The following is a 15,953-nucleotide window of genomic DNA, read 5'->3' on the forward strand; positions in this document are numbered from 1 at the left end:
CCAGTTGGGCTGGTTCCCTATTTTTGCAATTGCAAATTGTGCTGCTATAAACATGGGGATGCAAATATCTTTTTTGTATAATGACTTCTATTCCTCTGGGTAGAGGGCGTGTGATTGCTGGATAAAATAGTAGTTCTACTTTCAGTTCTTTAAGGAATCTCCACACTTTTTTCCATAGTGGTTATACTAGTTTATATTCCCACCAACAGTGTAAAAGTGTTCCCTTTTCACCACGTCCACACCAACATCTATTATTTTTCTATTTTTTTATTATGACCATTCTTGCAGGAGTAAGGTGGTATCACATTGTGGTTTTGATTTGGATTTCCCAGATAGTGATGTTGAGCATTTTCTCATGTTCCTTGGTCATTTGTATATCTTCTTTTGAGAATTGTCCATTCATGTCCTTAGGCCCCTTTTTGATGAGATTGTCTTTTTCTTGCTGATCCTTTTGAGTTGCCTGTAGATTCTGGATATTAGTCCTTTGTCAGAAGTATAGATTGCAAAGATTTTCTCCCACTCTGCTTGTCTGTTTACTCTGCTGATTATTTCTTTAGCAGTGCAGAAGCTTTTTAGGTTAATTAAGTCCCATCTATTTATCTTTGTTTTTGTGAGCCTAAGACTTTAAATTCTGTCTGTAATCTGGGTCAACTTTTTTGTAATTGTTTTTAAACAGGGCTTCTATAGAATACTATAGGTTTATGTTTGATAGTGGTAGATTTTTACTGTCCTGCTACCTTAAATTTTTAAGTAAATTTACTATTAAAGAAATGTACAATCATTTCTTACAATTTTGAAAAAGGTAAAATTATGTTATAAAATACTTATAAGAGATTTTGATGTAACTTTAAAAATTTTAAGTCCCTCCAAAATATACCATTTAGAAAAACTTAAATCATTTTTAAAACAGCTTTATTAAGGTATAATTGACATATAATAAACTACACATATTTAAAATGTACAATTTGATAGTTCTTTTTACCATCTTCACCATTTTTAAATGTACAGTTCAGTAGTGTTAAAAATATTCACAGTGTTGTGCAGCAGCTCTCCAGAACTGTTTCATCTTGCAAAACTTAAACTCTATACTCATTAAATAACTTCTCAATTTTTTTCTCCCCCAACCAACCCCTGGCAACCACCATTCTATTTATCTGTTTCTATGAACTTTGACTACCTATGAAATTATTTTTTAAAACTAAATAATTGTTATAGCTCTTTTAGAACTCTTTTAGGTTTTTACCAGAAAACCTCACATGCTATTAAAGAAATAAGGCTAAATAATTTGGAGGTTAATACCAATGAAACATGTTTATTAAATATACTGTAAATGAGAGGGGTAACTAAGGACTGTTTCTTTTTTTTCTTTTCTTTTCTTTTTTTTTTTGAAGAATTTATCTTTTATTTTGTTGACCCCTACAGAATAAGTCATCTTAGTATATAACTTACTTACTCTAACAAAGTTGCTGTTGTACAAAATATTTTTGGAAGTAGCTTAAGTTGTCTTTCTGTGATCTTAGCAAGGAAACTTCCTCAGGAAAGAAGCTATTTAGAATTATAAAAAAGATACTAATTAAGATATTATAGATAAGAAAGTGATGGGGAAAAGTGAGAAAAACAATTCAGATTAAGAGAGTTCACCACCAGTTAGAAGAGACTTCTACAGAATGCAATGGAAAAAGCCTCATGGCTGCCTTAAGAGTATATTAAATGAGTAAGAATATTACAATTAAGAAACAAGAAGGAGGGAATTGTCATATGGTGAGAGCGGGAAACTAGGTTGATATAGGAAAGAAAATACCAGAATAGTTCAGAGGTAGCTGAGTTCCCATCGTAGTATTTCATGTCGTTGTTTCCCTGGCTTCAGGAGAAAAAGACAGTAAAGACAAAAAGAATTCTTTTTTAACTTAGGGACCCAAACACTAAATCTATTCCATTTCTTCTCAACTGCGAACTGCTCTTTAAAATGAAATCCTGCCCAAAGAAGAGGTTTCTTTTGTTTTGTCTGTTTTACTAAAGTGTACAGGAATTCAAAGGAAAGCATCTATTATTAATGATTTTTCTTCTCTTTATGGAAGTGTACCCAGTTTGAGAAATTAAAAGAATTAAAATTCAAAAAATATAGGATTGGAAGAAAAAGTAGAAAACTATCAAAGTATGTAAATTCCACTTTGGGCTGGGCATGGTAGCTCATGCCTGTAATCCCAGCACTTTGGGAAGCTGAGGTAAAACGATCACTTGATCCCAGCCTGGGCAACATAGCAAGATCCCATCTCTGATTTTTTTAAAAATCCAATTTGACTTCTCCAGTAGAGATTTTGATTGTCAGACCGTCAGCACAATTCCAAAAAAAAAAATCATATACTATATCACATTAAAAATTAAATGGAAAACAAAGGATTAAGGAAGAGAATGTAATTATTCACCCCTTCATTACCTTCTAGACCATTAAGCATTTAAACCAGATTAGCTGGGGGTAAATAATTAGCAATACAAGGTAGACTGAGGACATGAAATTTCAGGTTGTAATTTTGAAAGAAAATAAACCTTTGTTTAGTATTTACTACTATTTTCTCTTGAATTTTTAATGATTTCTCTCCTTATTTCCTATCTTTAATTAATTTTTTTTCATACTGTACATTATCATCAACTGTTGAAACCTGATCAAATGGTAAGAGCTCTGTTAAGACAAGAAATACATACTCTCTTGTATCTGTATTCCACAGAGAATGCTATATCCTTTATTTCAATTCAAATGATTTACTGTGATTACCAGTCAGGTCACTCAAGAATGCATATAACTTAATTCCTAGAGGTAGATACAGATTTTTTAATAAAAGGTTATATGGTAAAAAAGATCTTTGTCTAGTTCTTTATAGAATTCCCCTATATGTTCATCTATTCATGAGACAAAAATTTAAGCACCAACAGTATTCCAGGCACTTTATTAAGTATTAGATATAGCTATACCTTAGAAGAGAACAGAAAACGTTATCTTGCTTCTTACCGTGTCATCCAAATGTCCCTACAGAGGCAAAATCACCCACACTTGAGACCCACTGCTCTAAATGGAGCAGTGGCCTAGGACATAGTTCTAGGCCATCAGATCTTCATCAGTGCACTGGGTACACTCATTCTTCTCATCTAAGAAGTGATCTAGAAACCAAGCAGAGTGGGAAAGAAAGTATTTTGAGCATCTGTCTCTTCTGAGCAGGGACAGATCCAGGCTTAGTAGAATCTAAACATTTTCACAGGCCCTCTTTAAGAAAAAAATTTAAAAAAACATACAACTATGAACTTAAGTATATATGCAGATGACTATGAGTGACAAATATGTCTCATTTATCCCAAACCAAATGTAAGCTCATCTTTTTTTTTTTTTTTTTTTTTTTTTTTTTGAGACAGAGTTTTGCTCTGTTGCCCAGGCTGGAGTGCAATGGCGCTATCTCAGCTCACCGCAACTTGTGCCTCCTGGGTTCAAGTGATTCTCCTGCCTCAGCCTCCCCAGTAGCTGGGATTGCAGGCATGGGCCACCATGCCTTGCTAATTTTGTATTTTTAATAGAGACAGGGTTTCTCCATGTTGGTAAGGCTGGTCACAAACTCGTAACCTCAGGTGATCCGCCCTCCTCGGCCTCCAAGTGCTGGGATTCCAGGTGTGAGCCACTGCGTCCGGCCTATAAGCTCATCTGTAGCCAAATCTCCAAAATGCCCTTTGCCACTCACATTATCACCTACCAGCTCAAGGGCAAATCAGAATGGAAAGAGACAGCAGTCGTAACCAGTTGATTACAATTGAAATACATTACTTTGTATAATTTTACCCACAAAAAACTATGGGAATGCTTTCGTATAGCTTCTTCTAGGGCCTTGAATGGGGCCTATGCAAGAGGAAGCCCTAAATTCTCCTCTAAGGAAAATACCATGTAACATGCCCCAGTCTAGGACCAGTAAAACCAGATACTGAAGGATAGACATTCCTTACCACTTCCAGGCCCAGGTTCCCTGGTTGCATCAAAGTATCTCTCCCAGCTGGGCACAGTGGCTGATACCTATAGTCCTAGCATGTTGGGAGGCCAAAGCAGGTGGATCTCTTGAGCCCAGGAGTCCGAGATCAGCCTGGGCAACATGGTGAAAGCCTGTCTCTATAAAAAATACAAAAAAAAATTAGCTAAGTGTGATGGTGTGCACTTCTAGTCCCAGCCACTTGGGAGGCTGAGGTGGGAGGATTGCTTGAGTCCAGGAGGTGGAGGTTGCAATGAGCCAAGATCATGTCACTGCACTCCAGCCTGGGTGACAGATCAAGACTCTGACTCAAAAAAAAAAAAAGTATCTGTGTCCATACCTGTGAAAGGGGAGAATAACACTCCTCCTCAGAGAGCTAAGTTGAGACCCACTGATCATCAGTATTTCTGGGTCTAGAGATGATAAAAGCAGACAGATGACCACAGGTTCAATATGACTTTTGATTCTCCTCTTGGCAAATACATTCCTCAAAAGCTCTCAAAGGAATATTAATTGATGTTTCATTGTTGATAATCATAACTATTATTTACCGACTGCCTTTTGTATACCAGGTACTCCATTCTTTTTGTATACGCTGATTGAAAACTTACAGAAAACTGAGATTTATCCTTATTTTACAAATGAAGAAAGTGAGATATAGAGAGGTTAAGTAATTTGTTAAGTAAATGATAATTGTTAGAAATCTATAATAAAAACACAGCCTTTTTAATAATTTTTTTGAACCAGTGTTAAGATAATGATTGTTAGGTTTTGAAGGGAAGGTGAGAGTTAAAGAAAGACACAGAAAGAGGGCGGCTCAAGAGCAAATGCAAGCTTTTTGTCCAGCATAAAACCTACAGAAGTGGGGGACCAGCCTAATGCCAGAGCCCATCAGCTGCTTACAGGCTGTGGGTACTTACAGGTATGGGCGGGAGGGTTCTGGGCAGTATGGCCCACTGTCCGGCAGGATATTGATAAGATGTTCCCATGATGAGGTGGTTCTGGCCCTTGTTCTGGTGGGATGTCTTCGTGGTGTTCCTTGGACCTTTATCCAGCAAGATATGATAAGGATCTTTCTGTCTTTTTTTTTTTTTTTTTTTTTTGAAGTTGGAGTCGCTCTCATTGCCCAGGCTGGAGTGCAACGGCAAAATCTCAGCTCACTGCAACCTCCACCTCCTGGGTTCAAGCAATTCTCTTGCCTCATCCTCCAGAGTAGCTGGGATTACAGGCGCCCGCCACTGTGCCCGGCTAATTTTTTGTATTTTTAGTAGAGATGGGGTTTCACAGTGTTGGCCAGGCTGGTCTCAAACTCTTGACCTCAGGCGATCCACCCGCCTCAGCCTCCCAAAGTGGCTCCCAGACGTGAGCCACCGCACCTGGCGTGATAATGATCTTTCTATAGTGGTCAGGTGGTGGTAGACAGGATGTTTCCCAGGTCCCGAACCCCTGTGAAATGTTGACTTTGACCACGGTCTGCAAAATAGCAGGGAGCTTACAAAACGGTGCAGTTTGGACTAACAACGATTACTTTGTAAACTAAATTATCAAACTTCTGGTTGTATTCTTATTTGTAGAGATAAAATCCTGAAGCTGTTTTGGGGTTCTGCATGTTTAATACCTTAATAAGTTTTGGCTTAAAGCCTGGGGGAATACTTTCTGACTGGCAATAACAGAATTTTTACATGGAATCCTTTGAGGAATAATTCCATGATCCATTATCCTTCCTTTCAGATACAGGTTTTAAGTGTAAATTTTTTTCCTCCTGCTGTACTGTACTGTATCCAGAAATACTGTGGCAGGTGCTCTGCTGTGACATCTGGTTGGAAAGGTTTCTGAAAATACTTGTGATTGAAAAGGATTTTGTTACCATTTTTAGTGTGCGACAGCAATAAAGCAGACCCTAATGACTACATTATTCTAACTAAAAATAGTCTGGGCCACACCATTTAAACCCGTCTTTGGGTTTCCAGTCTGATAATGATATCTAAAAGATCATTGTGTGTAATAATAACACATGTAAATAATGCTTTATGCTGTTTCTTCTCATACTCTTAACTTTATGAGTATAGTCACCAGTTTGAAATGTACGTGACTTAAAAAATTCAAGGGATTTTTAGTAGAGAATTAGACGACTTTTTACCTGACATTTTATTTAACATTATGTTAACACATAATGTAATAGTGTATTCTTTCTGTTTAGATGTTTGGAAACTGGACATTTGGTACTTTGGTCTTCACAGTCATGGTTATTACAGTCACAGTAAAGGTATGGTACTGAAATTAGAAATGTGGACACATTTTGCAACTGTTTACATAATTAGTTAATTTTCTTCATTTCTTTAGCCATAGATACTTTTCCTTTTTCCATTTTCAAAAACGATTAATTTCACTGATTACTATTTTAATAATTCACTTAAATTTTTGTCAAAAGTTATTTTTAAAGTTTATTTTAGGAAGCCTCAACTGATTTTTATGATCACATTTTTAAAAATCTCTAAAATTTTGCTTCTCTGTGTATAGTGCCAGACAACATAATTTGTTTTAGGCCATGGAGTTGAAAATAGAGTAATCACGTGAAATTTGAATGCTGCTTCCTCAAAGAAGAAAAATATTATAAACTTGAAATTATTTCATTTTATACTAGGACCTTTTCATTCATATTTATCTCTGAGGGATTTTGAGGGATTATATCTGTCTTCTGAGGGACTTTTAGATATTTATGTTTATTCTTGAGTTTTATCTGAAAAGTTAAGGTAAAGCTTTATTTGTTTATAGTTCTAAGGATATAAAAACTTTTTTTTTAGATGGCTCTGGAAACCCATTTTTGGACTTGGATCAACCATCTCGTTACCTGGGGATCTATTATATTTTATTTTGTGTTTTCCTTGTTTTATGGAGGGATTCTCTGGTGAGTGAATATGTTGTATTTTAAATGGATTGCTTTGACATAATAAACCTTTATTGTGATAGGTTACATTATGAACATATTCTGCTCATAACAGATTTGAGACTCCTGGTAAGTTTACTTCTTTCATTTGATCTTACTGATATGGAGAGGAAAAAACTAACATTTATTGAATATCTACAATTTTTCTAGATTTTCTGTGTAAGATACTATATTGATTCATCACAATCATTATCCCTGTTTTATTCTGTGTAAACTGAGCCTCAGGGTCACAAAGACAAAAAAGTAGCAAAGCCACGATTTAAACCCCAGTTGTCTTATTTCACAATTAATTTTCTTTACACTAGTTATATTATGTATTAATGTATTATGCATTAATATATACAATAAAGTAAGTCACACAGAACAATTAAATATTAATCATTCACTTTTCTCACAAAAGTAAGTAGTATGCATCATCTTCATTGATAGAATCAGATACTCAACTGGCTACTCTGAGAGATTAAAAATTAATGTTTCTCCTAAGATTCTTTGGTAAGTGATGGATAACTGAAGGCTCTCTTTTGGAGAATTTATATTACATTTGCCTGCTATGTCTTTGATTCATCTATCAGACAAAAAAACTTCTGAAGGTAGGTAGGCCAAAAAAATTTGGATTAGCTAAACATTAGCTTCTAGTTAGGATCATAAAAGGATATTATGAATGTTTCTATATTTCACCATATTCTTTTGAGGTAGTATATACAAAAACCCAAAAAGAATATCTTTATAACACCTACTACTATGTAAAACTAGTATTTGTGAGTACATTAATTTTAAAAAATGTTTTTGAAGAAGAGCTTCTGAATAAAGCTTTCATTCTAAGATTTGGATAATCAGTCTTCTCAGATATTTTGTTACACCCTTTTTCTTGCTTTGCTTGGTCCCTTAAGTCTGTATTAGTACATTATTCTTCTGATACGCTACCACTAATATAGGGTTATCTGGTCAACTGCTTGCCATTTTCCTAATAAAAACTATAGTTGTTTTATTTTTAACAATTAAAGCTTATCTTGTTTTGTTAGTTGTTCAGTTAATTAAGTTATACCGATTTCAGTTTTGAACATTTTCTTGGAGTACTTGTTACGTTCAACTATAGTGTCTTTATATGATGTCCTGATTTAAGTCTTTCAGTTTCCACTTTTATTAAGCACATTGTCTTTCTTTGCAGGCCATTTTTGGGCTCCCAGAATATGTACTTTGTGTTTATTCAGCTCCTATCAAGTGGTTCTGCTTGGTTTGCCATAATCCTCATGGTTGTTACATGTCTATTTCTTGATATCATAAAGAAGGTATTTGACCGACACCTCTACCCTACAAGTACTGAAAAGGCACAGGTAACCACTTTTTGTAATAAATTCATTATCTTTTTAGTTAGGGATCTTTAATGATGAATAGCTGTCATAATTTGCTTATGTCAGAAAATAGGAAATTAGCCATTCCTGTTTCAAGTATTTTGTAACATAAACATTGTTCAATGTGATATTTTTAAAGTTATTTCTTACTATTTCTATTAATTTTATGACTACTGATAAATTATTTTTTAATTACATTGTGTTAATAAAACTTGATGTTTTTAGATATGAAACTATCAAGTTATATCCAGATAATAGTAAATATTTTTAAAGTAATATCACAACATTCTATCATATATATATAAAATGAAGATCTATAGCCATGTCTTTAGAAACATAATAATTTGAGGAATTTTTCTTTTTTTTTTTTTCCGAGATGGAGTCTTGCTCTCACCCAGCCTGGAGTGTAGTGGCACGATCTTGGATCACTGCAACCTCTGCCTCCTGGGTTCAAGCAGTTCTCCTGCCTCAGCCTCATGAGTAGCTGGGATTACAGGCACTTGCCTCCACACCTGGCTATTTTTTGTATTTTTAGTAGAGACGGGGTTTCACCATTTTGGCTAGACTGGTCTTGATCTCCTGACCTCGTGATCCTCCTGCCTCGGCCTCCCAAAGCACTGGGATTACAGGTGTGAGCTACTGCACCTGGCTGAGTAATATTTTTTCTGATCATATTATTTTCACCAAAAAAGTATGAAATGAGGTCTTTAACCTCAATAATTTGTACAGAATAGAATTTTTAAAAACATATTATCTCACTAAACATTTATTAATAAATATTAAACTACAGCAAATATTAGTGGTATGTTACATAGTGCTTAAGAATCTTGGGGGCCTGATAGATCTCAGTTCAAATCCCAGGTCTTCCATTTGGTATCTCTGTGACTTTAAATCTCAGTTTCCTCATTGGTAAAATTATGATAGAAATATCTTTTGTATTACCTTTCTAGTGAAGATTAAATGAAAAAATTTCCAAATACATAGTAGATGCTCAAAAATTGTAGCTATTTAGTTGAATGTGCCTTTTTTATATATTTAACTAGTACCTGAGCTAGAAATCTCTCAATTTGTCCTTTTAACTATATTGTAGTATTAGATAAATACTCTCAAAAATATATTCTAGCCAACTCTTATGCCCTGAGTTTATTAATCATTTAGTTCTTCCCAGGTTGAGATTTTTTAAACACACTTGTAACATGCCAGATGAATTTTGGAAATTTAGTTGTATATTCATCCTACAAATAGAAAAACTACTTCCTAAACATTTAGTGATGTAAGTTAGGCTTCCTGACCAGTGCATTAGTTTTAATTTCAGTTGGTCATGTCCACAACATTTCTTTAGCATTTGTTTGCTTCAATAACCAAATCCTAGCCAGTATACACATTCACACCATTGAGACAGCATAGGCTTGTGAAGCCTGACAAACTTGAATTCAGATATTGTTTCAACAGTTCATATGTATGTCCTTGATCAAGCACTTCATAAGCCTCAGTTTCCTCCTCTATAAAATCAGATAAATAATTACTACTTTACATGGTTGTTAGAGATAATGAGTATGAAGTGCCTCACACTGAGCCTGTATATAGTTGATCCTCAGTAAAACAGTTATCATTGTAAGTAAAATGAGGATGAGAATGTTACCCTGTTATACTGATCTCCAACTGGGGCTAAAAAAATTTGCATAATCTGATTCCTCTATCTGTCTATGCATATATATTTATATCAGTGTGGACAGACTTTTCCACTCTGCAACATATTACTTAAACATATATCAGAAAGTTTGCCTAGCTTACTGTTCCTAATCTTCTGGAAAAAAAATTTACAATAAAAGAGTACTATTTTTAAGGCTTTGTTCATTATACTTACTCTAGATCTTTATGGAGAATACTTTGTCTCCCTGTTTTGACCTAAATATAGTTATATTTCACCAAAATATATGGATGGCATTGTTTTAAAGACTTAATTCTTGAGGCTGGGTGCAGTGGCTCACACCTGTAATTCCAGCACTTTGGGAGGCTGAGGCAGGTGGATGGCTTGAGCTCAGGAATTTGAGACCAGCCTGGCCAACATGGCGAAAGCCTCGGTCTCTACTAAAAATTAAAACAATAGGCCGGGCACGGTGGCTCACACTTGTAATCCCAGCACTTTGGGAGGCTGAGGCAGGTGGATCACGAGGTCAGGAGATGGAGACCATCCTGGCCAACATGGTGAAACACAGTCTCTACTAAAAATACATAAAAATTAGCCGGATGTGGCGGCGGGCACCTGTAGTCCCAGCTACTTGGGAGGAGAATTGTTTGAACCTGGGAGGTGGAGGTTGCAGTGAGCTGAGATGGCGCCACTGCACTCCAGCCTGGGCAACAGAGTGAGACTCCGTCTCAAAAAATAATAATAAATAAAAATTTAAAAACATAAATTAGCCAGGCATGGTAGCACACTCCTGTAGTCCCAGCTACTCAGGAGGCTAAGGCACAAGAATCTCTTGAATCTGGGAGGCAGAGGTTGCAGTGAGCCAAGATTGCGCCACTGCACTCCACCTTAGGCGACAAAGTGAGACTCCGTCTCACAAAGAAGTATATACTTAATTCTTTATAAGAGTAAATATAGGTTCAGTATCCTTTATCCAAACTGCTTGTTTCAGATTTCAGATTGTTTAAAGAGTACTTGCATTATACTTATTGATTCAGCATCCTTAATACAAAATCTGAAATGCTTCAATTAGCATTTTCTTTGAGCATCATGTCTACACTCAGAAAGTTTCAGATTTTGGATTTTCAGATTGGAGATATTCAACCTGTAATCAGATTTATTTATATGTATCCTTAGAAATTCTACTTTAGGCAGAGCATTTGCAAACTTACACGTGTTCATTGCAAAGTTCATTTGCAAACTTACACGTGTTCATTAACTCACACGTTAATAATATAAAAGGTGATAATATTAGTTCTTGTTACCTTTCCGGTAGCCTCTTTTTAAAGTAATACATAGGAAATATTTGGACTACCCTAAGGTAGGCCGTTAGACAAGTTGAAAATTAAAAGTGCTTATACATATTTTGGTTCTTTCACTATAAAGCTAAAATTGGTTTAGTCTATTTGATTAAAAATGGAATGTACAGTGGATCAATCATTTTATCTATGTATAAAAGCTAGTATGGTCTTCCTTCTTGGCTCACTAAATTTACTTCTAAATGACTTAACTGGATGTTCTAGGTGGTCTAATCCAAGAAGGAAATCTCTGCTTCTACTCAGGGATCTTCTAGCCTGCTGGGGTTGGTGTATTTTTTCCTTTCCTTTTTTTTTTTTTTTTTTTTTTTTGCTGAAACAGTATATGGTCATTGAAATCCTATATGTAACATTATTCCTTTGTTATGGTCAGTAATCATTATTTTAGCTTTATATCATTCCTGATTTCAAATGATGGAGAAGAAATGGCTAGAAAACTGTCAGCTACTTCATTGTTTACCAAAAGTAGCAAGAAAAATCGTATCAAAGGAAGAGCTGTCAGCATGTTTTCTGAGCCTTGTTTTTCTCCAGAATAACAATGTGGTGTTAAGAGTGAATAATAAATTCTTTTGATGGCACAGCCAACAACCCTACAAATGTTAGTCATGTATGTGTATCACGTATGATATTTATTCCTCCTGTAGGAACAGATGTATTTACAAAGCGTGTCCTGTGTCTGTCTCTTAGGTGATGAATACAGCTCACTGACTTGTTGTGTGTCCATCCCTTTTCTGTCCACTTATAGATGTACTCCAACACAGTTGCTTTAAGTGACGAGTTCATCGCACTGCAGCCATTGTCGAGGGCAAGGAATCAGCTGAGCAAACTTAGGTAGAGTAGGAGGAGTAGAACCTCATTAACTCTTCTGCATGCTAAAGGTCAATTAAACAATATCAAAAGATGGGCAGAGGCATGAATAAAGAGTGGGGCATTTTTGTTAGCATGGCCCTGTCTCTGGCTAATTTGACCTTTATTAACATATACGTTAAAACCTAAAAAAAAAAAAAATCCATTTCTTCTTTGAGAAGAAAATTCAGATAAAAATTCAACATGATCAGAGAACAGAGATCTATACCTTGTTAATACATTTTTACACTTTAACTATCTTTTCTAGTACAACTCTAATGCTTCTGCTTGTCATGTTATTCATATTTATGAATGCTCCTGCATGTTGAGTAATTAAGCTACATATTTGGAAGTGAGAGTTGCCCATTTTTTTTATCTTGCCTTAATTTGTATTGTAAATACATGTGCATATTTATGTTTGTATACTGTAATGGCTGCTGAAGCATTTCATATCCTGGCTACTATTTAGTGCATCTATAAATTGAACAATGTGTGTGTATGTCTTATCTTTATCTCCACAGACAGATGCATTCTGTCAGTTTGTACAAAAAATAATAATATAGAGATGTCTTTTGATAGAAAGGGATGAAAGCTTAAATTCTAGGATTTTTTATATTAAGATACTAAAACTATGTATTAAGTATGGTTTGAAGGGGAAAAGTAATATAACTTATTATTTTTCTTTTTAGAAATTGGCACTTTTCCATTTCTTGCTCTATTGGTTTCTTACAGATTCTTAATCGTGTATTTTTTAAAATTATTTTTTATTCTCAAGGTTTCTAATCTTTATGTTCATTTGAATTTTAAATTCTTTTTTATTCTCAAGGTTTCTAATCTTTCTGTGTTTTTCTGATCAAATGAATGGCTTTTATAAAGCACCACTTAAATCACCTTTTGTAAAACTCCATAAGTTCATAATATTGAGCCATTGAAAGATTTATTAAACCTTTCAGGTTGTTATTAACTTCAACTTTAAAAAATATTCTATTTCAAATTACAATGGTGTAATAATTACAAATGAGTACACAAATGGGTATTTAAGTGGTAGTCAACTAAATTTTATATTTAAAATGAGAACTAAATTAAAACAAAGATTTACCTTCACTTTTGGCTCAGCCAAATAGGTGTATCACAATTTTATCAGTAGGTGACTTTAAAAACAGTGGCTTTCTATCACATTTTTTAGCATCTAATTATTTAACTCTAAAGCAGAAGGAGAGCTCATTATTTAAAAGCACACTCTGGCCAACTGTTTTTTGTCATATAAAGATAACTTTTATATTGTGAATAATATTTTTATGAAATCATATTTTCACATATCATACTGGCTTAAATCAACCCACATTTTTTTAGCAAAGCTAGATTTAAGAATAATGGAGAAAGGAAATCATAAATCAAAGAAATCACTGATTCTGTAATACTCTGATAAAACAGTAAGCTGAACATTCGTCTGTGAAAGGTCACAATGAGAACAGGATATGGATGAGATGGTCTTTCTGCAAGCCACTCTCCAATCAGGTGGTGTAACAAGTGGGAAAGAACACTGTTCAGAGAGCGGCAGGCCTGAATGCTGATGCTGCAGCTGGTGCTACTCCCAGTGGGTCCTGACCAAGTCACTTAACCTCTGGGCCTCCAGGTTCTTCACCTGTCACATGATCATTTTACATACTGTGGTCTGCTTATTTACCATCAGCATCATAGAAAAACAAAAAGAAGAAATACTGTGCTCAACTAAAAGCCAGGCAGAGAAACAGTTACTCAGATTGAGCAGTGAGTGACCACTAGGTGGGCATTTGTTCATAGCTGCATGGAGAATAAGTGCCCATATACATCTTTCTGCTGATGCAGGCTCTGAATTTTGAATGCATCGGTTTTTTAAACTGCATTGAGCAGTATTCCATGGGTGTGATCCATAGTAGCGTAACTGTTTACTCCTGTGACAGAGAGGAAAACTGTATGGATATCAGGTATCTTTAAGAGCTTTTTAATCTTTAATCAAGTTAGTACTTCTTAAGGACAATTAAGGCCAGGCGATGGCTCACGCCTGTAATCCCAGCACTTTGGGAGGCCAGGGCTGGTGAATCCCTTAAGGTCAAGAGTTCGAGGCCATCCTGGCCAACATGGTGAAACCCCATCTCTATTAAAAATACAAAAATTAGCTGGGCGTAGTGGCAGACACCTGTAATCCCAGCTACTCGAGAGGCTGAGACAAGAGAATCGCTTGAAGCCAGGAGTTGGAGGTTGCAGTGAGCCAAGATCATCCCACTTCACTCCAGCCTGGACAACAGAGTGGGACTTCTTCTTTTAAAAAAAAAAAAAAAAAAAAAAATCAATACAAAACTATTAACAATTTTCTTTTGAATAAACAAAACTCATTTTGAGTATTTTCCCTTCCCCTCTTCCCCTGTATTTTAGGCAAAGCTATTAAGATATCTTCACATAAACTTACTATACTCTTGAAACCAAAAAATGCTGCTAATTTTTTGTTTATATCAGAAATTCAGCATTACATCTTTCATAGAAATAATTATTGGTCAGTCTTAATCCTGGGAAAATACATAGAGATGAGGCAAAATTGTTTTTTATTCATTAAGGACATTTTCTTGTAATTTAATAAGATTTAAAATAAGGATGGCTGTGGACACACTTTAAACTTCCTTAGAAGGTCTCTAATACAAATACAGAAAAAGAACTGAAATATGTATAAATTATTGACCCTCATTAAAAATCTGTTTCAAATTGAGGATTAAATTTATTTTGTTAACAAATAGATCAGGTGAAGCACTTTGCACACATGCTCAACATTTCTAAGGCCATGAAGTCCAGTTAGAATAGAGAAGTCTTCTGAGAAGGGAAGCAGGAAAGGTGAGAAATTGGACATACCTTTGCAATAAGAACCCTAAATCTTGGTGGCAAGTGAATTTAATAGAAGAAACTGAATTTTATTGAAAGAAATTTTGTTTTAACTTAGCTATAATATATGTTTAGTTAGAGCTTTGTGCACTGGAAAATCATGGCTTTATTTTATGTGCTTATGTTCCCCTTAAGAAGTTCCCATTAGGGAAACTGCCCCTTCTCGGGGGTCATGATGGGCAGCAAGATGGCGTCTGCCAGTAGGGCCGTTCAGGTAGTCAAACCACACACTGCATTAATAAGGTTTCCTGACAGAAGAGACAATCCTAAACCCAATGTATCAGAAGCTTTGAGATCAGCAGGCCTACCATCTCACTCTTCTGTAATTTCACAACATTCTAAGGGAAGTAAATCACCAGATTTGCTGATGTATCAGGGTCCACCAGATACTGCAGAAATAATAAAAACATTACCTTAGAAATACAGAAGGAAACTTGTGTCTCAAGAAGAAATTGAATTTATCCAACATGGAGGTCCTGAATAACCATGGTGGCTGCTGTGTCATCAGACAATAGAATTGTCTTTACAATAAAGGACTTCCAAAATGACAGATGAGAAACTGTGTATTAAACACCTTTAATAAATACTATGAAAAAAATGAAATATAGAAAATTTAGATGGACATTTGTATTTCCTAATTTATGTATCTTGGTCAGCTTCTCCACAAGCTTACCTAATTGTTTATACACTTTATAGTTATTAAACTATACATTTGAAAAAAAAAGTTCCCGTTAGCCCTCTTTTGTGACAGTAAATGTGCTGTTCTTTGAACATTTCTTTTGTGCCTCAGATTGTGGACGCCAACTTGTTGCTTTGATTTTAAACCTCTATATGGTGAAGAGTATCGTTCTGTAATATGAGACTTGTTGCTTTTCTGTCCTTCCA

General features: G+C 35.1%; 1 protein-coding gene and 1 pseudogene across 9 annotated transcripts in view; both read left to right on the forward strand.

Moving 5' to 3' along the window:
* Positions 1-15,953, forward strand: part of LOC105480101 (ATPase phospholipid transporting 11B (putative)) — a 137,333-nt gene that overhangs the window by 104,359 nt on the left and 17,021 nt on the right. For 6 of the 9 annotated variants that reach the window (XM_011738539.3, XM_011738544.3, XM_024792434.2 and 3 more), the window contains 3 exons: positions 6,205-6,270; positions 6,809-6,912; positions 8,120-8,285. In XM_011738539.3, the coding sequence (XP_011736841.2) occupies positions 6,205-6,270; positions 6,809-6,912; positions 8,120-8,285 (336 nt within the window). Of the gene's footprint in view, positions 1-6,204; positions 6,271-6,808; positions 6,913-8,119; positions 8,286-12,054; positions 12,141-15,953 lie in introns of all 9 variants that reach the window. The other 3 variants (XM_011738541.3, XM_024792433.2, XM_011738540.3) reach the window with 1 other exon arrangement.
* LOC139361930 (alpha-ketoglutarate dehydrogenase component 4 pseudogene) lies at positions 12,149-15,943 on the forward strand (annotated as a pseudogene).

The sequence above is a fragment of the Macaca nemestrina genome, chromosome 2 (assembly GCF_043159975.1).
Source record: "Macaca nemestrina isolate mMacNem1 chromosome 2, mMacNem.hap1, whole genome shotgun sequence".
In the NCBI taxonomy this organism is placed as follows: domain Eukaryota; kingdom Metazoa; phylum Chordata; class Mammalia; order Primates; family Cercopithecidae; genus Macaca; species Macaca nemestrina.